The 22,090-nt window shown below is 43.5% G+C and overlaps 1 protein-coding gene across 5 annotated transcripts in view; it reads right to left on the bottom strand.

Moving 5' to 3' along the window:
• The window catches only part of RUNX2 (RUNX family transcription factor 2), a 158,544-nt gene that overhangs the window by 78,159 nt on the left and 58,295 nt on the right, over window positions 1–22,090 (bottom strand). For 3 of the 5 annotated variants that reach the window (XM_068413221.1, XM_068413133.1, XM_068413302.1), the window contains 2 exons: window positions 11,809–12,095; window positions 4,010–4,166 (listed from right to left, as the gene is read on the bottom strand). In XM_068413221.1, coding sequence (XP_068269322.1) covers window positions 4,010–4,166; window positions 11,809–12,095 — 444 coding nt within the window. Of the gene's footprint in view, window positions 1–4,009; window positions 4,167–11,808; window positions 12,112–22,090 lie in introns of those variants that run through there. The other 2 variants (XM_068413447.1, XM_068413367.1) reach the window with 2 other exon arrangements.

Below are 22,090 nucleotides of genomic sequence, written 5' to 3' on the forward strand. Positions count from 1 at the left end.
TGTGTGTCCTGCCAGCGTACAGTGTGTGCGTAGGCAGCCTTCAGACACACAGCAACAGCCCTAATGAAGCATATAGTGCCTCCACGCCTGCTTGTTTAGGGCTGAAAAGGGTCCGTGCCTTTTATCCCTCTCCAAGCAGGAATTCAACCTATTGCTTGGATATATATTATTCACCAGAGACAGGTTTAAGGCCTCCTTTGGCACCAGCTTATCATGTTAAAAAGTTCTGGCTATTAAATTGTATGATGATGACATTCAGATCACAGTTACCTATATAAAATCAGTAGAGTATTATTGATAAAAAGATAATAAAGGGATTTTCCATATACATTTGAATGAAGAAGCTGGCCTTCCAATTTATATGCTCAATCAGTACAAAAGTCTATCACGACTAAAAATTAACCTGACAAAATATACTGTTTCTAAGACTCTGTAAAATCACGTCTGCATGATTTTCCACACTAAATAAACCTAACAGGATACAGTGGCCAGAAAAAAAATGCACGGTTTAACGTAAAGAGCTATGTTTCAACCTTGCCTGAGAGCATTTCTAAATTGTCACCTCCCAGCCAGACTAAGATGAACAGGTACGCATCTAATTTGAAAGGGAAACTGTTTTTGTCCCCTTACTGGTATTCTAACAAACCAAAGCATTAATGAAGTAACACCGACGAAGCCCCACCGCACTCAGTAAATGATACATCACTTCATCGCGAGGAGCTGCACAGCCCTGCCAGAACACTCAGGTTCCAGAGCTTTCAAGAGATGATTTACATATTACAGGATTAAGAACAAAATAAATTCTTAAGGTCCCCTGTTCCAGTGATGCTTATGCCTTCCACAGATATTTCACAGATATCCCTCCTCCGCTACGAAATCCTTTAATGCACTTTTTATCACCTTTCTTTATTGCCCGTAGTCATTTCAACTATACACTTTTAGAGGCTAAAGACTAATTGTAGTTCTCTTTTATTAAATTCCCCAGCCAAGCAGTCATCTGGCACTATTGCTTCAGTGTGTCTAAACTGTGCATTCTTTGTTATTCACACACGTGAGCCGAGCGGACACGGGAGGACGAGACGGACACATGCTGAAGCACAAGGCAAGCCCCAAAAATTAGCTTGAAAGGAGACTCGGCAGCTTGTGCCCGTTGCATATTTTTTCAGTTAGATGCTAATGTGATTAAAGTATCAGGACACAACGAAATTAAGGTTATGATCTTTTTCTATTGAAGACAGGAATACTTTCTTCTCTGCACTGTGGATTGGGCTTGTAAAAGTGAGCTACTGCCTCAAAACCACATATAAACAACTTCTGCATTCACATAAAGCACCCTGGTTACTTATTCTTAGGAATCCAGAAAAGGTGTTTACGAGAAATTATACAAACAAAAACGTGAAGCTTCTGTCAGGCAAGCAACATGAATATGCACAAAAATCAAGTTTCTCCATTGAGCCATGGGAAGCAAGAAAAAACGTGGGAGAGGAGGTGAAGTGGTAAGTTGATGATTCAGACTTCACAATCAAATTTAGAGATACAGAGATCAAAGAGCAAGCTGTTTAGAAAGATGTAAATCTCAAGTCAGGAACAGGTGTGGATTAGTTTCTCGCCACTGAAAAATGATTTCTTTATTACTTTATTTTTCCTGTTCTACTGCAAGACCCGTATCTACTGATATTTGTCTATGTAAGGAGCTTGCTCACTTCTGTTCACAACCACTGCTTTCTTTTACTGCTATTTTAGCAAAGTTCTAAAAATCTATCATTAATGATAACTCTTTCTCCTTCTCTCCCTCTCTCCTCTCCCCCCCTCTCTGTTCTAAGTCTGGAAGACAAGTCTGGACCAATTTCTCCATCCTGCCCCTGGCAGCAGAATGCAGCATTTCAGATCCTCCACCGAGTCCCGGCTGCTTCAAAGGCAAAGCCCTACTTTCTTCCGTTAAGATCATAAGAAATATAGGGGGAGGGGGTCAGCTCTGTTTGGACATAATTACACTTCATCAAAAGAAGCTTTCTTCATCTTCCATGCGTGAAAAGTCTGCAAGCAGTTAAGTCTGTCTTTTTTCTTCCCTTTTTTTTTTAAATATAAAAATTGCTATTTGGGAAACTAGCCAAAACTCAGAAAGCCAATATAGTAAAACAGTGCACACCCTTTGTTTTTCTTTGAAGTCTCTTAAATAAATATGTTGAGGGTTTGAAAAGTACACTATCGCTTTTCCATAGATTCTACCCAGATTGATCAGAGAGAAAGTCTATTCCAAGTCTGCTAGATACAAACTGAAATTAAACTACTGGAACCAAATTTTAGGAGGTTTGTGTTTGTATGTGTCTGTAGCTGTATCTGCTGGGGCTTTAGGCCCTCTGTTTCATTTCCTATGCTTTAATAAAAAGTATATATCATAGGTTTCAAATGAAATTCACAGATCAGAGGTAGTACATCACATTTCAATTCTTTTTCAGCACTACTGAAAGACTGATACACTACTAAACTTTTACTGTAAGGCAGCAGTAGTGATGGAGCCAGAGAACTTTCAAACCTAATCCATCAGCAGAATAACAAAGCAAACCATTTTTTTTAAAGAAAGCAAGACAAATGGAAGAGATATAGGTAACACCTTATCCAAAAGGGCAACGAACTCCATATTTATATTGCATTACTGTTGCAATAGTTATTCTTTCTTTCAAGTTATTCTTTATTATCGTTATTTTTTAAGTTGTAAAATGACAAAGAGAATTGCTGGACAGGTCACTAAAATAAAAAACAGCCATTGTAAGCCACACTTATGGGCTCACTTTCACAAAGCACTTGTAAAAACAAGATTTTGACTACCTAAAGACTGATTTAGACTACCTAGGCCTCCGTCATACATGTAATTTCTTTTTGGACAAATACTCTTTCCTTCCTTAAGATTCATTACAACTGCTTTCTGAAGAATATTACTGTAAAATTAGCTTTATTGCTAATTTCCCAGCACAATTGTTTGGCGTCTGTTGCTTTGTTTCGTCCCATACAGGGCTAGCTTAAAAAAAGGAATAATTACTTCAAATACACAAAGGAAAAAATAGGTAGGTTGAATCAAGGACTGATACAACAAACACCTCTGAAGATCCCTGCAGCAAAAACCGAAGTGCCAGCTTCCTTCGAGCTACCCTTCCAATCATCACCTGAAATCTGAAAGCAGCTACAAGACTCTTAAAGAGGAATTCCTGCAAACTTGCAATGATTACAAAGGCTTTCTACGAGTGCAGTGCAGTTTCCAGATTACAGGAAGCTCCTAAACAGCTGGAAGACAATGACAGCACTCTACATCTTCAAAAAAAAAATAACTGAAAGTTACCCTGTCATTTAGAGTAAAGGTTAAATTTAGTCCAAGCCCAAGCTTACCAGCAATTCATAAAAAGTCAACTAGTTTGCTAAAAAGAAAAGTATGGCTTATTTCTGCAGGTCATATGCAGTTTGATTACAAAGGCCAGGGAAGTCACCAGAAAGCTTTCCACCTATTGCTGTAAACCTCTAAAGATGTAAGCCCTTAAAGAGTAAAACCTATAGCACATGTGATATGCAAAACCCCCTTAATTATAGGTCTTCTACAACAAGTTCAGAAGCAGCTCTACTGCTAAAGGGAATCCTCCATCTCTCATTGCCGTGGCCTGAGATACACTCACCGACTCTACATAACCCAGATCACAAATACTCCCATTTCCTTTTACCTTTGCTGTGTGATTAAAATAGGAAAGCAGGTACTCTGAGAATCATTTTTCAAAACCTGTGTCTGATAAAAACGTACAGAGACGTGGGGAGTCAGAAAAACTTAAGAGAAACTCTTAAGAGAAACTCTTAACTTGGTTTGCACAAATGCTTGTCTGCAAATAAAACATGCATTCCTCCCTCCAAATGAAAGGCCGACAACGATGTATTTACAGATTGATCAGTATTTCATCGCAAAGTAAGCTTGACATCTAGACATTGTTTTTACTTCCTTATGGACACACAAAATGCAGTGGCCTACCTCTTCCACTTCTGCCCACAAATCGTAAGTCATTAAATCTGGCCACCTGGTTCTTCATCACAGCAGAAGCGTTTCGCAGCTCTGCAGAGTAGTTCTCATCGTTTCCAGCCATGACGGTGACCACCGTCCCATCAGGCACTTCTCCTAAGGCCACCACCTGTCAAAATGGGAAGACAACAACAAGAAGTCATGAAGCAACGCTTTGAAAACGCGTGTCTCCATCCCAGCTTTGCAGGCTGCCATGCTCATTATGAAGCTCCGTGGCAGCTTCTCCAGCCCGCTGTGGGGAAGAGTCATGTATTAGCTGAACACAGAACAAAGGGACACATCAAAAAAAGAAACATCTTGTATTGTCTCCCTTTCTCATAGCCTAATAGGGAATTTCTTCTTTGTTACATTTCTTCAGAAACATTCAACATCCTTATGTAGAGTGTATGGTTTAATGCTTCCTGAAGGCCAACTTTGTTCTTAGCAACCAGGGAGCAGCAAGAAAACAGGAGGCATGGCTCGTATCCATAAATTATATGCGGGAGTTGTGGCTGCTCCCTCCCTGGCAGTGTTCAAGGCCAGATTGGATGAGGCTTTGAGCAACCTGGTCTAGTAGAAAAGTGTCCCTGCCTGTGGCAGGGGGGTTGGAACTAGATGATCTGTATGGTCCCTTCCAACCCAAACCAGTCTATGATTCTGTGATTCTATGAGTGCATTTGAAATGGAAAGTTAGAAATTACTATTAGCAGTCATATCACCCAGATTCAGATATGCTTCTGTGCGGGTTGCACCCATCACTCCGACCCTGGAGCTCCTCAAGACTTCAAGCTAGAGAGAAATCCCCGTCTACCCATCCCAGGAGTGGCACTGGGGGCATGAGCAGACAAAGCTCTCCACCCAACACGCTGCTGCAATGGAGCACTTCATGGCTGGAATGCAAACTCTTCAGATGCGATATAAAACAAAGGCTGTATTTCCTCGCAGGCATGTAAATTTTCAGAGCGCTCGCAGGAGTCGCATGTGGTTAGCGCCGATACCTCCCTCAAATTCCAGGATGGGTGAACAGAAGATATTAAAGTATTTCTCTTTACGTTTCAACTAGCTGATATAGTCTCACTTTTACGCTTCAGTGGTTGTGTAGTGCTCCAACATGTGAGTAGATAAACACCACGGAGTAGACAGCTTCTGTCTTCTAATTTGAAAACACCAGGGATACCTACAGTGCACTGTGACTTTTTAAAGTAAAAATAAACAGGAATACTAAGTTACTAGGAAGAAAATACACGTTTCTTCACCTGGGGTAAAAAAAGTCCACAAAAGCATCAAGAACATAATCTCCTTTTCCAACTTGGAAACGAGTTTGTAACAAAAAGAGATTCACAAATATTGCATGGCTGAGCTCTGACTTCAAAAAAACAATCTTGAGAGACAAAGTCTGTCCCCTTGCAGTTTCTACCAGTTTACATGATCAGATAAAACTTTTTATATTATTCAGAGTAATTTTTTCCGTCTCCTGAAATATAAGTTACATTTTGTTGTAAGCCCTGCTTGAAATGTCTTTCCCATAAGTGATCCTGTCTGAAACTAATAATTGCAGGTTGCACTTCAATATTAATTAAGTGGAAAGAATGAGGAGTTCTGAATATATAGGGAGAGCATTATGTGGCCCACTGCACTGTACAATGCTTCTTTAAAGCAATAAAAATTAATGACAAAGGTATACAAAATATGAAAATATTTAAAATAGACTATATTACTGAAAACTATAGCTCATCTTATTCAAAAAAAGTACTGAAGAGAAAGAAGAAAGAAAAGCTGAAATGCTGTATGAAAAGGATCTACCCTGGTGCTTTTCTGTTTTTACATAAAACACCAGGTAATCCCACCCAAAACTATAAACTGAGTTTTGCCACAAAGTACTGTGAGGTCTCCATCTATCAAGCAAAGATTTTACTTTGAAGTGATATGAACATCCCTGAACATAAAAACACAGGAACCACCGTTGTGGGTAAGATCTGAGGTCCCACTAGCTCACTGCCTTGGGTCTGACAGCAACCAGGTCTGACGGCTTCAAAGCGAGGTGTGAGGAATAATAATAATAATCAAATAACAAATAATAATCTGCTGAACAGATTATAGAACTGACTCTAACCCTTAATAAATGGATATTGGTATAAAATCTAAAGCATGGGGCTTGAGACTACTTATAAAACGCTCCCTTCCCAGTTTGCAATCGACCACGTTATCTCTGGACGGTCTCATCACGCACATCAGCATCCAGGGGAGTTGCAACCCGTGCTTTTTATATCTCACGAAACAACAAAAAAAATCACATTAACTCCAGAAATGCAAAGAAGCCGAGAGCACAGGAGGAAGTGGGAGTGTGCCAGGGGCCTCGGAAGAGGGAACGAAACGGCTGCAGCCTCAGCTCACCTCCTTCCCTCTGGGTAACCAGAGCCCGGAGCGGGCACCGGCATCACCGCTCCATCTCTCCCCATCTCCCGAACACGGGTACAGTTTGTAACACCTGGGCAGGAGGGAGCGAAACCTCTTAGAAGGTCTCCGCTGTCCTGCGTTGCTTTTCGGAGCTTTCCTCCCTACCCTTTCCACTCGGCGACATCAGGTCAATTTGTCAGCTTAGACATCAGCCTGAAACCGCGGGCCAGAGTCATGGGCTGATCGCACCTAAGTGGGAACTGCATCGTCACTGAAACACACTGGCTTTTCGATGCAGGATGATGCAATATTGCTATTCGTCTCATTAAGAGAAAACCAAAGGAAAAGACAAAGTGAAATCAGAGGTGAAAATAAAAACTCTGGCTAATAAAGTCCTATTACACGCGAAGCTCCCCTGCTATGCAACAGGAAAAAAATGCTTGTTCTTTTCATAATTTCATACTTTTTTTTTTCCGTGAAGACTATTGCACACACACATAACAGCGCTGGTTAGGAAAAAGCTTTGCAAAACAAGTTTGAAACTTGGAGAAACACACATCATTTTGAGAATTTTAAAAAGTAACTTTGCATACTGAAAGACTGCTGGCATAAACCTTGATTTGGTAATTTTATGCCATGTATCAATCCAAAATTATTTACATATTCTTAGAAAGAGGATTGTAGGATCACTGTGAAATGAATAAGGACTGTGTAAAAAATTGAAGATTAAAAGCAGCCACAGTGCACATTTCTTACCTATTCTTCAAACGTAAATATCTCTACTATTTCAAAATCTTTATTTTCCATATTAAACTACCTACACGTTTTGGTGATTAAAGGTAGATTTTGCTTTCGCTTTTTTTTTTTTTAACTAAAGCTCAAAAAGGCACATGCAGTCAGATGAAGCCACAAAATAAAACCAAACCGATTCTTACAAGTTGAAAATAACTTTGTATTTTTTGCATAACACAGTTCTCGTCGGGTTAGGCAACCTGTTTGCCCAGTTTCGGTCCAGTGGGATTTGAACTGGCCAAAGCATGTACCCTAAAGACGGAAGTTATAAGCACAAAGCAAATGTACTATACAACAGCAGGTAGTAAGACTTTCTGCAGAGTAAAATGCTTGTTTCAAAAAAAAAAACTAGTGTACACGCTAAATAGTTCCTCTCAAGCATTGATATCTGCCACTCCTACACCTTTTCTTGTGAAACGCTGAATTCAAACAGCCTCCGAATGTAAAACCTTTGCCTTCTCCAGAGATTGCCAAAAGAGCATCTGATACTATTAAAAATATTTTAATGTTCTGTAACGTAAAACAGAGTAACTGATTTGCACTACTTTTTGTTTCAAAATGTACATCTGGGCTGACAATTTATACAGCAGGTTTCAGCTTGAAGCTATTTAAAACAGCTGAGTTATAAACTCTGAAAATTGGGGTTTGGAGTGGAAATGCTGACGGACCCTTAACTACTGTGGTGCTACTGGAGGGAGGTTTTAGACTTCCCGTCCTTTTTTTTTGCCCTGCCTTTAGGTCCACTAAGGCTCTTTGCTACCATCAGCACCACACAGAAGCCACTTGTATCATCTAACGTGGCAATTTGGGTCTTTATGATTTTCAGTAAAAACTCCCAGGCAGACACATAAACAGAGGGCCAAATTCTGAAGACTCTGCTCAAATAAAGTACCTCTGGCTATAAAGATTAAGAAGTGAATATGATTTGGACCCAGGTACACGATATCTGTTTCTTTTATGCTGGAATATCACTAGATAGTTAGAGCTATATTAATAGGTACATGTCTAATACTCTTCCCTACAAAACCAGTTTGCACTAACAATCTCGTTAGTTAGCACACTGAACACAGACTCCCTCCCCAGGGCGTGCAAATATTAATACTTAAAATTCAAATCTAATACTAAGCCAACATTATTTTAAACAATTATAATCAAACCCAGCACTGTTTATAACACACTTCCTCTCCTGCATATGATTTATATCTGTTTTTTAAAATTAAAACAGTGCTAGATCCAGAGTACTTTTTAACTAGAGATCTCTGCGAGAATTATGACACACTTAACACACCACTCAAAACATTATCATCTACATATTATTTATTGCCAATAAAACTTCAAAAAGTGTGTTGTCTGTGAGCTATTTTACTTTCAAGTTACTGCTTAGCTGAGATTTCTATGGCCCAAATCTGTCTTTTTTTTTTTCCCTTCTCAGAGATAATTCCTATTCTGTTATATCACCAAGTGTTTCACTGGATGATACATGCAACTTCTTCAGTTGAAAAGTACTGGACGGCTGCACACAAGTTACATTTGAAAAATGAAATACATTTTTAAATGTTCAAAATTATTTCAATGCACTTTCAAATTAATTTACTGGTAAATAAGGGCGTATATATCTTTGGCATATTTTAAAAAGTACACATCGCATACTGCATGTGAACACACAGCTGCACCCACAGCAGAAGGGTGCAAGGGGCAACGCATACAGTATCACACAGAATCACAGAATAAGCCAGGTTGGAAGAGACCTCAGGGATCATCGAGTCCAACCGTTGCCCTGACACCACCCTGTCAACTAGACCATGGCACTAAGTGCCATGTCCAGTCTTTTCTTAAACACATCCAGAGATGGTGACTCCACCACCTCCCTGGGCAGCCCATTCCAATACGCCTGATGCAGCAGTAAATTGGTCGCATCTATACCTCCCTGTCAGCAATCAACTATAGGACCCCAATATATGATATGTATAAATATATATATATATGAACACAAAAAGATTGGGAAATGCTCTAAACCTTTTTCTAGTCTTCTATCACATGTAAGCATTCTCATTGTAATAATATTCTAAATACTTTACTATTTAGTTTAGATCTTTCCCTTATTCTAATGAACTGCGACCGCATCCTTTGAATTGCTGTAAGGCAGGAGAAGGCTCAGACGTTTCAAACGAAAACTGCAAGTACGACAACGTAAGAGCTCTCGTGTCCCTTCTATAAAGAGTAACTACAGTACCAAGTTAATCTAACGCTCAATTAAATTATAATCACAATTCTCCGAAAGCTCCTCCTCCTTACCCTGCAGCCCCTGTTAATCAGAATCACCGTGGCCCACACCTCGAGAGCCTGGGAGTGTTACACCGAGTTACAAAAACCGAAGACACCCCATTTTTCTGCTGTTTCTACTCAGTCCAACCATCGCAACCCACACCAGCAGGCCCCGTGCAAAGGGTTCCTCTGCAGCTCCAGGCTCTCCGGGCTGCTTCCCCCACACAAGAGCGCTTTAGTCAACTCTAATTGCACCCCTATAACACTTCTGAAGCCAAACTCCATCTTTATCACCAGTCACTTTAACGCCAGCTCATTTAACCACATCTACTAATTTTTCCCCCGATAAATGGCTGTGATAACACGGCTCGCAATGAGGAAACACAAGAACAAGGCGACGTTCTGGAAACGCGCTGGGTGAGACCGTTTCCAAACTCTTCTACCTTTTGAGCCATTTCCAGGCGTGTTATTTTTCACGTAGCGGGTGTGGGAGCAATGAGCCCCTCACGGGGACACCCCACCCTGACTCTGACCCCACGCCCTGCTTGGGCAGGTGCTCTGGGACACCCAAACCATCGCCCTCTCCCTACCAAAGGCCATGGGAGAGAAAAACCCAAGGGGAACGCTTGCAAATATTGCTAGGGGAGGAAAGCGGCTTGCTTTAAAGCACGCAATTATTGTTGTTATTATTACAGTTTTTGAAAAAAATCTCTTCCTCTCATTAGTGCACCACGGGGATGGAGACAGAAAATTAAAAGCAGCATCCCCGGCACATATCGGGGTGGTATTTATGATTTAAACGTATGAGCCCTGCCAAGGAAAGTCTTCTGGCCAGACACTTCCTTGCTTGTCCACCAGGAGAAGTGAAGGGGCCCCGACCCCCCCGCCCAGGAGTCCCGTCCCCCCCTCAGAAGCCCCATCCCAGCCCGGGCTGCCCCTGGGGTAGGGGGGCAAGGCCCCGGCCCCCCCTCTCCCACCCCACAGCCCCCAGTCTGACCCTCAGACCCCAGCCCCCCCAGCATGCTTCAAGGCCACCCCAGATCCTCCCATCCCACCCCAAATCCCCCAGTCCCACCCCCGGGAGCAGGGAGGGAAGCAGGGGCACCCCCAAGGGTGAGGTACTGGCTTCTTAGTGTTGGGGGCACAGACTTTGCACCCCCACACTGAGCTCCGGCATATGGGTGAATCCCCCTTTGCTCGGGGAGGGAAAGGTGTTTTTTTTCTAAAGAAAAAAAAAAGGAAAGCCCAGGAGAGGGGTCTGGGGGGGGTGTGGAGTGTGTGTCTCTGGGGGTGCTGCTGGGGGGGGCACAGGGTGCCCAGGAGCTGCGGGGGGGACACACCGGCAGTGCCCCGCGGGGATGGAGATAACGGGATGGCTCCCGGGGTGCGCTGAGCCGGCGGGGAGGACGGGAGAGGGCTGGGCGTGCACTGCAAGGGGGGGGGGGGGCACCGCTGCGAGGGTGCGGGGCAGAGCGGGCACTGCAAGGCGGGAGGGCAGAGCAGGCATCACGGGGGGCACAGGAGACACCGCGGGCCGGCGGGGAGCACAAGCAGCTTTGCAGGACGGGGCGGGGGGGGGGAGGGGGAGGCACTGCGGGGGGTGCACAGGAGGCATTGGAGTGAGGTGGGGGGCGAGGACGCTCCGCAGGACAGAGGGGGGGCACAGGAGGCACTGCAGGACAGAGGGCACGGAAGAGACTGCGGGACGGGGGGGGGGTATAGGAGGCACGACGGGGGGGTACAGGAAGCACGGCAGGACTGGGGCAGGACACAGAAGCCCATGCAGGCGGGGGGGGGGCACAGGAGGCACTGCAGGCAGGGGGGGCATAGAAGCCCCTGCAGGAAGGGGGGCACAGAAAGCATTGCAGGACGGGGGGGGGGGGGGGGGACGACACAGAAGCCCCTGCAGGCAGGGGTGCCCAGGAAGCCCTACAGGACGGAGCGGGAGGGGGGCACTGAAGACGTTGCAAGACTGTGATGGGGGGCACAGGAGGCATTGCAGGGCTGGGGGGGGCACAGGAGGCATTGCAGGACGGGAGGGGGCACAGGAGGCATTGCAGGACGGGAGGGGGCACAGGAGGCATTGCAGGACGGTGGGGGGGGGGCACAGGAGGCATTGCAGGACGGGGGGGGGGGGGGTGTGGGCACAGGAGGCATTGCAGGGCTGGGGGGGGGCACAGGAGGCATTGCAGTCCGGGGGGCAGAGAAGCCCCTGCGGGCCGGGGTGGGGGGGCAGAGGCGGCTCTGCGGGAGGAAGCGCGGCGCGGGGGGAGGCATCCCCGGGCAGCGGCGGGTGCGGGCAGAGGGGGGTGTCTCACCTTGAACGCCACCGGGAGGGTCTTGTTGCAGCGCCAGTGCGAGGGCAGGACGGAGCAGAGGAAGTTGGGGCTGTCGGTGCGGACCAGCTCGGCGGGGTGGTCAGCGATGATCTCCACCATGGTGCGGTTATCGTGGGGGCGCAGCCTGGGCACGGCGGCCGCCGCGTCTTGCTGCTGCTGTTGCTGCTGTTGCTGCTGTTGGGCTACTACGACCGGGCTGACTTCGCTCATCTTGCCGGGCTGCAGGCTGCTGGAGGGGGGGCTGAACCTCCGGCTGGTGCTGGGATCTACGGGAATACGCATCACAACAGCCACAAGTTAGCGAATTGGGGGGGCGGGGGGGGAGCGGTAGGGGGATCGCTCGAGGAGGCGTGTAGTGGGGGGGTGGGGGTTGTAAAAAAAAAATACAGCGAAAAAAGGGGTGAATGAAAAAGTGGAGGGGTGAGGATAAGGGGCAAAAAAACAAATCAGGCAAAAAAAAACCAGGAGCGGATTAAACGCACGAGAAAAAAAATTCTCAGTCTGTTTTTGTTTGGCTTTTTTTTTTAAAAAAAAAAAAAAAAAGATGGACGGGGCGGGTGGCGATGCCGGTCTGGGGCTCCTGCAGCAGCGAGGAGAGTCTGGCTGTGGGGTCGAGCGCTGCCCCTCTTAGCAAAGCCCGGCTGGAAACTGCATGGTCCCGGCTTCTGCCCAGCTGCAAAACGCTGCTGCTTCTCCTCCTCCTTCCTTCCTTCCTTCTTGCACAGTCTCTCTGCTCTTTTCCCTCCTTCTAGCCACCGCTTCTTCCCTCAAGTGCTTGAATTTCTTTCCTTTTTTCCTTCCCCTCCCTCCCCGTCCTCTTTTTTTTTTTTCCTTTTCGGATTTTGCAAAAGGTTTGTCCTGGGAGAAGGGAAAACTCGCTGCTGGTTCAGCTTCCTGGGCTGCTGCTGCTGTTGGCGGCTGCCAGAAGAGGAGCGGTAACTCTCAGAGCCGGAGAGGGGGTGTTCAGGGGAATGTCCAGATTTCCTCCGAAGAAATCTTCCTCCTCCGGACACACACGCACACCAAAAAAAAAAAAAAAAAAAAAAAAGAAAAGTAGCAAACAAAAAATCTCGCTGGGACAGAGGCGAGGAGCCGCTGGGCTCCCCCCGCTTATTGCCTTGGGCTTCAGGAAGCGGGGAGCTCGGGAAGGGGCTTGGGAAAAGTGGCTCCCTCCTCAAAAAAAAAGAGCTCCCGAAACGATTTCAGCGTAGAAAGAAAGTTACTGGGGTTGTTGGGGTGAGGAGGAAAGTCACAGGACTAATAATTAAAAGAGAGACTTGAGCCGGTTCCTTTGGGAGGGTCAGGACTTAAGAAAAGTTGAACTTTCGGATTCCCAGGGAAAAAAAAGGGGGGAGCATAGTTGGGGGGAAAAAAAAACCCAAACACCCCAAAACACTCCTCCTTTAGGCTGATTTCTAAAATATGACCAAGTAAATTCTGGGAAAAGGCAGCCTCGGTGCAGTCCGGTCCTTTTAATTAAGTCGCTGCTGGATCCAAGTCCGTTGAGTTGAATAGGCTAACAAAAATCTTTTTTTTTCCGCCCTTGATGAACAACAGCAGCAAAAAAATCATTAAAATGTCGCTTTGTTTTGAGTTATTTTTCTTTCTGAAAAATCGGGGTTTTTTTGAAAAAAAAAAAAAAAGGCAACCAAAACCAACAAACTTCTTTCGGGTCCCAAGAAGTTGAGGTCGGGGAAGATGAAGGAGCCGGGAAAAAAAAAAAAAAAAAAGCAAGCAAAAAAGCCACAGTTTTTTTGTCCTGAATGTGGTTTTTGGAGGCTGGGATTTCTAATGATTAGGTTTTTGTGGTTTATATATACAGGACTCTCTGGCTAAGGCGCTCATTACGCTGATGAGAGTCAGCAGCACGTGGTGCTTCAGTCCTCCCGACTTCTGCAGCCTTCAAAATAAATAAAACAATGTGCATCCCCCGCAGGAGGAGAAACTTTGCTTTAAGTCGCTCTCACCCACGGGGAGGGGGACGGGGACGGGGAAGGGGGGGGGAGCAGGAGACGGTCTCCGATCTCTACTTCTCTCCGGGTTTTTTCCATTAACACTTTGGGGCTTGTTTGTTTCAAAAAAAAAAAAAAAAAAAAAAAAAAAAGGCATGAAAAATCTTGTTTGCAAAAAAAATAATAGTAAGAATATTCTGGTGCCAAAGGGTTTTTTTTTTTTTGCTCAGTCTCCGGTAGTCTAAAGCCTAAACCATTTCCTTGAATGAATGAAAGCTATAAAACCCCCCTCAGCCTATTAAGGTAAAGGGAGTCTGGTTTGTTTTCTCCCTTTAAAAAAAAAAAAAAAAAAGGGCAGATCTTATTAAAAACAATTTACATACCCAATAGTAAAAAAGTGTCAACGCCTCCCAGCGCAGATAACAACCTATCACAACCCTCCCTCTAATTTCTAAGGCTTTACTTCGACTTGCTACTTCCACCTTCTTGTAAAAAGTCGGCGCTGCGTGTGTGCTCCTTGCTCGCCGCCTGTGTGTGACTCGGGGCGGTGTGTCTGTCTGTCTGTCTGTCTGTCCCTCTCTGTGCGGGCAGATCTGTCCTTCTTACGCAGCCTTTACAAACCCTAAGTCCGGCACCCTGACCCAGCACAAAAGCCAGGTTTGTCCTGCCTGACCCCCCACCGCGCAAAGTACCGCGGAGCAGCCCGGGGGGGGGGTGTGTATGTGTGTGGGTGGGTGAAGTGACACCTCCGGGGCTGTTTTCGCGCCCCGCGGAGCCTCCGCGCCCTCCCGGCACCGTTGCGCACCGCGCATCCCTCGGCCGCCTTCCTGCCCCCCCCAAATTTCTGCCCCCCCATCATGAGAGCAAAACCCGCGGCTCTGCGCGGGGGGAAGGTGCGTGCGGAGGCAGCAGCCGGGCTGCAGCGCTGCTCCTTCCGTCTGTGATTTCTAACAGAAGAAGCAGCAGCAAAGATCTGACGTTCGGTCACAGGGGAGAGCTCTCGCTCCGCGCAGCGCGGCTGCCGCCTCCGCTCCGCTCCGCGCCCGCTCGCCCGCCCCGGCCCGCCGGGCACCGGCCTCCGCCGTTATTCAGCCGCTCCTCTGCCTTTCCCACGGTTAACACGGGGAGTAACAGCCCCTGACCCACTGCCTCGCCGCCATCTAGGGCTGCTGCTTTTTTTTTTTTTCTTTCTCCCCCCCCACCTTTCTTCCTCTTTTTTTTCTTTTTTTACTTGTGTTGTTTTTTTTTTTTTTGCGTTTCCTGGTCTAGCGTTGGAGGGACGGGGGAAGTTTGGTGTCTCGTTGTGCAAATGCAATCGCTATGGATAACACCGCAAACCCCTCCTTGAGCTCGCTCCGCTTCTCCAACAACCATGGGGACCTGCTTTTCCCCCAGAGTGCCCACAGGCATTTCCAAAGGAGAATTACTCTAAGGACCAGGATATTCAGAAGCTCTGGTTTGCTACAGCTGCAATACAGAAAATATATTTTTTCATAATTATTTTGGTAAAATGTTTATGACCAGAGGTTCTTTTAGCTTTCCCCCTTTTAGCTGGAGGGGAAATACATTCCATTAGACCCATTCCAAAGGTGCGAGAGAGAAGGCAAGAGGTTGTCTTATATCCAAATGCTATATAAGCCTGACAATCGGGATTTGTTTCATTTCAAACAAAAAGATACATTTCCACTTCTAATTAGTCACACTACAAGTTTTACAGTCTCCTCTCTTCCTACTAAAATAAAATAAAAAGTTAATTAGGATAAACTAAACTAAGTTATTGGAAGCTACCAGTTTAAGGTCACTTAAAATAGTCCTCGGTTATTTATAATGTCGAAATAAAATTTTCCACTGAACGCCCTAACAAAGTTTCAGGTATCTGGCACAGCTGATTTTCAGTCTCCGTGCAAAAATATCTTTCTGCTGAACATTTACACATTTAACAGGAACTTACTACAGCCTGGAACAGATCACAACTCAGGGCACTAGATTTTTATTTAAACGGTTATGGACAAATTAATAAAAGTACCCGTAATGTTTATGGACCTGCATAAAAGCTGGATGGGATTTTTCAGAAATAGTAATTTATGTTATGATATATATAATCTGGAACGTTGGCTTGGATCTGGCTGAAATGGAGAGCAACCCTGCTGCTTGGCTTTCCTCGGGTTTTATTTCAGAACTTCTCGGAATTTTAGCACTGGTTGCAAAATGGGTCATATTTTAAGATGTTAGAGAATTGTAGGAGGTTAGTGAAAAAATGTGCTTGCACGGCAAATTATATCTTAACAAACACCTTCGGATCTACTTTATAAAGTAGGTTTTTCATTAGTACGGCTACGTCTGCTGCAATTTCAATTGTTTTTTAGCTTTTTCACTTTTAACTATGTTATGAATACAGCCGTAATTATATTGCTTTTGGACAAAAATGTAATGTTTTAAAGAGCACTGAGTTTGTTTACCATTACATTTATAAAACACGGGCCTGGCACATTCCTGTTGCAAGCATCATACAATCAAGATGAAAAGTAATTGTAAAATTTGAAAGATTCTAACCTGGATGATGTTCCCTAAATAAACATTTTCGATGCCAGTTTGTTGGGCTGGAATGTGCCGTAAATACGATAAATACAGAATTTATTTTGAGCTTCTCTGTATATGTAAATAGCCTTTTGAAACGGGAATAAATGAATGGGTTCACTGGGTTTGTTATTGTATTGGATATTTTTAGTCAGAGCGACTACAGCAATGTCAGCAATTATTACTATAGTTAAAGAACTTGCCAATATTCTCTTTCCAACATCTACCTTCCCAAAGTTCTTTTATTCACTCGTGAAAACGTGCATCAAGCCAAAACGCGTGAACTTAAGTAAGCTTAATGCTAGAGAAGGTTTTGCCCAAATTTCCATTCATTTCAGCAGGGGCAAGATAAGCCCCAGTGTCCCTTGGCAGCGCTTTACTTTCGCTTTGGTTGTAAATTGACTGTTTGCCCAGCTATTCTTTGCTTTTTCTGAAGTACGACAAATAGTAACTCTAGATTTGCACGTTATTTGGTCTGTTAAGCAGGCGTGTGGTCATGAGTTCTGTAACTGCAGCATTCATAGCCAGACTATGGACCACTATGGTTTGTTTAACTACTGTGTCCCTGCCCCATTGATTTACGGCCCAGATAAAAGAAGATTCTTTGTGTCCCGAAATTAGTCGAAAGCGTTTAATATTTCAGCACCATGCACTGGTTTTTGGCATTTATAGCCCCTGATACAAACATAAGCATAAAGGTTTGAAAGACAGGCTAGAAAATGATTACCTAAAAAAAAATCAATCTTGAGAATATTACTTTTTCCCCCAGAGTTTTCAGTAGGAAGTGAGGACCGAGAGCTGAGACTCTTGCATTCTGTCTCAGGATTTAATACTGACTTGCTCTGTGACCTCGGATAAGCCTTTTAGCAAGTTTCCTTCAGTATAATATGGGGTACTAACTATTACCATATACCTTTTGAGATATAAAAATACATGTTAAGTTCTCAGAAGTCCAAAGATTAGCAGGGCTCTGATGTGTGAAGCGCACCGATAGTACCGGGAGAAGAATTCTAAAAGCTGGTAAGAAACCTGCCCTGTCACTACTGAAAAATTGTCGGCTTTTCCATGGCACGCAGGGAAACGCACGTTATACAAACAACAAAGTAAATAGTTACTGCTTCTGATTTTTTTTTTCTAAATGATTTATTTTCTGCTTCTCTAATAAGGATGGATGGCAAGCCTAGGTCTCGGTCCTGCCGTAGGGTTCTCCCATTTCCCTCCCTGTCTGCAACCTCTTATGCCCCATTGGAACTGCATGTATTTCAACGAGGTTTAAAGCAGCAAATGACCATGTCATCATTGTGAAGGAAAGAAATGTGGGCCTACTTGTCATCTTATAACAGTGTTTGAGAGAGAAAGTACGGCCTGTGTTTTTGGGCAGTAAAAATCCGAACGCGTAGTACAATTAGAAAAATGTTTGGCCTGTTTTTTTCAAGTGAATTATACTCTTTTTTTTTCTGCTTGCAACATGTAAACTAAAAATTAAGGGTAGAAAGTTGTTAGGGACCTCATAGTTAGGGACAAACTGGTTTTTTATGGCAAGATGGACTTTACCCCTTTCCATTAACCCTCCTCCCAACTTCTGCGTAACAACTTCAGAATGAGGAAAAAATTTTTTTTTTTTCATTGAATCATTTCAGACAAAATCAGATGTTGTTTTAGAGATAAAAAGGCTAAAAAATGAGAGCTTAAATTTTCTCCCCCCCCCCCCAACTTCTTTCAGCTTATATAAAAGCAGCATGAGCCAGAAACTTCACGGTTATTTTTTCTGTTGACCTCAATGAAAACTAGTTCCCTTGACTAACTGTGGGGAAAGTGGGTGGTATAACTGTTTGTAATTAAAAAGGGTTTATACATTTGGAACCTTGCAGAGTCCCTAAATTTTGCATGCTGTTTTTTAAGAGACTAATGAAGTGCACTCTGGCCAGATACAAGCTCCATAAAGCTCACACAGAAGATCCTACAAGGTGTAAGTCAGTCTCGAGTGGGAGAGGTTGTTTTTAGGGCTCCAAACCACAAGCACACCACCAGATCCTTACTCTCTCAGTGTTGCAACAGTGAGGATTCCCATTGTAAATCTATTCTCAATAGCATGAATGGCAGAAATAATTTTTAGGCAGATTCTTTGTTAATAACATGAGTCTTGAAGCTGGAGCAATAGAAAAACACTAAATAGTGCAAGACTTGTTCTAAAAAGAATGAAAACATACAACACTGAAAGAGGTGGTGCAGTCTATAGGAGCGTAATAGAAGAAGAAAGCATATGGTAATGGCAAATAGAGTAAACATAATGGACATAGCAAACCAACTCTTCGAGGAACTATAAAAATTAGTCTGGTTTTGCCCTTTCTTTCCTGAAAATTCACTCAAATGATGAACTAAGCATAGTCAGGCCAGACCCGAGGATCAAGAACATAATCATATTTACATTATGACATAATATAATCCTGAAAATGCTGAGCATCCTGGTGACATTTTAGCATAATGTGCGTGTGCCCCAAATTCGGTGTGGTCTTAAGACCTTGGGGGTGTGGGGCACAACACGGGATCAATCCCTTGGACGACTGTTGCGGAATTGGCAGCCAAGTGACAGGAGACAAGATCAGTCCAGAAACAAGCCGTAAGAGCAGATGACTAAACATTAGACATCACAGGAATGATTCTCTCTGGTAATAAAAGACAAAGATCTGGCAGAAAAAAACCATTATAGGTGAAGCTGCCAGCAGTATCTGCAGTTAAGCTTGTCTGCCACTTTCCAGTATAAGACCTTGTTTTCACTCACGTAACGTTGCCAATTTTTAACTGTTCAGGATGAGCTTTTCAATCCTGAGTCTGCCTCAAGCTGAGTTTTTTGGAAACTTCCAGCAGAAATACTCTGGCTGCTTCTAAGATCGGCATTAAGAGAAAACACATTGTTTCACAACAGTTTAAAATTTCTTAGAATCATCTCAAAATCTGTTTCAGAGCCGGGATGGGAAGTTTTACGAAGTAGAAGAGGAATAAGGAGGAAAAATCAGATAAGTTCCTTTTGTTGCCCTTGACCAAAAGGATCCACCCGAACTTGGCCGTGTTAGAAGCTGCTGAAAATTGCTGAGGTTTTTCTTGCGCGTGCTCAGTACAGATGGGAGTAGTTGGCAGCTAAATTTTGCAAAGCCTCCATAGCAGCACCGGGCTTGCTAGACTGGATTGGATCTGTAGTCAGTCTAGTCTGACAGTAGGCTGCACTAGATGTTTTAGAGGAAAGGATAAGAAACCCTAGAGTCAGCAGATAGATATGGGATCTATTCCTGCTTTAAGGTCTCATCCTAGTTAATAGTAGCTTATAAAATATGATCAGAATGACTGTCAGCAGTTCAGTTTTAAATTGTGTCTTTTAGAAGTCTATAATTCAACCATAAAAATTCCTTCCAGGCTGAAATCTGGCTTATACTCTCAGTTCAGAAGTCAAAATTCTCTATGGATTTTTTTAAATAGTCTGTTTTGAAGTGATAGAAAAGAAAAAATAGTCATGTACAAATTCTGGACATTTCTTTCCTAACGCACTTCATAATTCAGTTATGATAAGTATAATAAGTTTTAAACTATTTGTTCCAAATGCTGGTCAGGCCCTAGAAGGAACGCAAGTAATTAAAATCTTCACCATTGACACTAGACATTCAAATGTGAATAAGATTCTCTGACCTCAGGATATTAGTAGCATTATGATATTAGGAGCTTATGTGATGTAATACCAAAACCTGTTATTCTAGTTTATCTAATAAATATTTAAATAGTTTCTTAAATGCATACACATGGAAAAGCAAGGGAGAAATCCTTCTGTCCTTGCATAGCAAAACTCATTGTGAAGTCAATCACTCAAATGTTTTCCTAGTTTAAGCATAAGAGACATAACCTGGAAGCATCCATGAGGAACAAGAAAGAGGTCCTCAGAGGGGGCAAAGCAGATGCAAAACTTTTCTTGGAAGACCACAGCAGCTCTCATTACTACCAAGTTTCCCTTTGTAGTGGAGAAGATAGAGCAGCTCTTCCCATCCTTGGAATGCTTTCAAACGTACTGTGCTTGGCACCCTGAGGTTAGTGTGATTTTTGAGCAGATAAAAGCCCGTTACATGAAAAGGCAGATCCCACCCTCTTTCTTTTTTTTTTTTTTTTCTTTCTCCTTGGTAGGAAAGAAAAGCCTTATTCTGTCTGCAGCTCCACTGATTTCAATGGGAGCCTTCACGGAATAAGGTGCCGCTTCACGTAAGAGAAGCCTTTAGGTAACTTGCTGCTTCGGGCTACTCTCCGTATCCTTTTACATTTCCACGTCTAAATGCCCATCTTGCTGAAGAATATGTAAAGTCTTTCAGCTGTTCATTTCCACTCCATTTTAAAGAGCTAGAATATTTTGTATTTTTAGGCATGAGAAAACCATCTTCCACTGTTTTTGACAATTGAAGAACATGGACTGAGGGAATCGGAGGAAAGCTCTATTTACTAAACACCACATGTAGATTACCACTGATAGTTTTTCTAAGGAAATTTATGACCTGTGTGGAGTAAATAAACTCCCTTTTTGGTAAAGAATCTGCAAGCCAATCATTCATGCTTGCTTAGAGACCTTACTGTTCGTGTTGCTTTTATGTGGAAGGCTACAGTGAAGGGTGATGTTATGTCTAAAATAGACAGTTGGCAGCTCCAGGAAGAAAAAAGCACCATTTCTGACATTACTTATCATGAGATTCTTGCTAGATTATGGCACATTCACTCTGATTCATGAAAGAAAGAAAAGATAATGAGAGGACAATTATAATTCTTGTAACTAATATGTTATCTTCATGCACACACTTGCATGCCTAGCTACATTTACTGGCAAGTTATGGCGTTTTACACATCTGAAATAAACAGAGAGCTCTCAGTATGTTCAAAATGTTTAGTAAGTCTGAAAGCTGTTTGCTCTGTATCTCAGAGTAACTGAGAATGGGACAGGCAATTTTCTTCTGGCTGCCCATCCTGTACTCCTATGATTACGCTCCTTTGCTGCTCCCTTTCCTCTCCCCACTTTATGCTCTGGATTCAATAGAGACATAACTGTTAAAGGCAATCATGAAAATTAAGTGAGAAGAAGGAACTTTAGTAAGTGTTTGTATACCATGTCTTCAGAAATATTAAAGAGTTTCTTATGCACAGGTAACTGGGTGGCTTTCAGTGGTAGGCATCCTGATTTACAGTGGTGTGAGAGAACTGGGCTGTGATTATCTGTTAAGCCTATCTAATTTAATAGATGCATGCAATATGTGTGCTTATTTTCTTTAGATTATCATACGTGAAATTATCACTACAACCTTTAGTAAATACTATTCTACCGATGACAGTATTCTGAATTTAAAACAAGTAAGTGCCTTTCTGAGTGATGATCCCATGTCCTTAACTCACCCCATTGTACTTCAGCACATACGCTATGTAATGTCACTGGGGCTTTGCCTTCTCTAGAAAAATGATCTGTTTTTGACGAGGGGTGTCAAAAATAGTTTCCACTCTCAGATCCACTCAAGTAGTAGTAGAAATGGTTGCCTCGCTGGTGTGGACAAGGTCAGGTAAGTTCATTGCTTACCGTAGCAAATCATGCCTTGTGGAGGGCTCATGGGACAACTTGCCTGAATAATAATACCTCAGCATGTATAGAAGAATTTGTTACAATAGGTGCTGAACTCGACTGACTTTGTCCACGCTGTAAGAGCAGTTGTTTTCAA

Source organism: Nyctibius grandis, chromosome 1 (assembly GCF_013368605.1).
Source record: "Nyctibius grandis isolate bNycGra1 chromosome 1, bNycGra1.pri, whole genome shotgun sequence".
In the NCBI taxonomy this organism is placed as follows: Eukaryota; Metazoa; Chordata; class Aves; order Nyctibiiformes; family Nyctibiidae; genus Nyctibius; species Nyctibius grandis.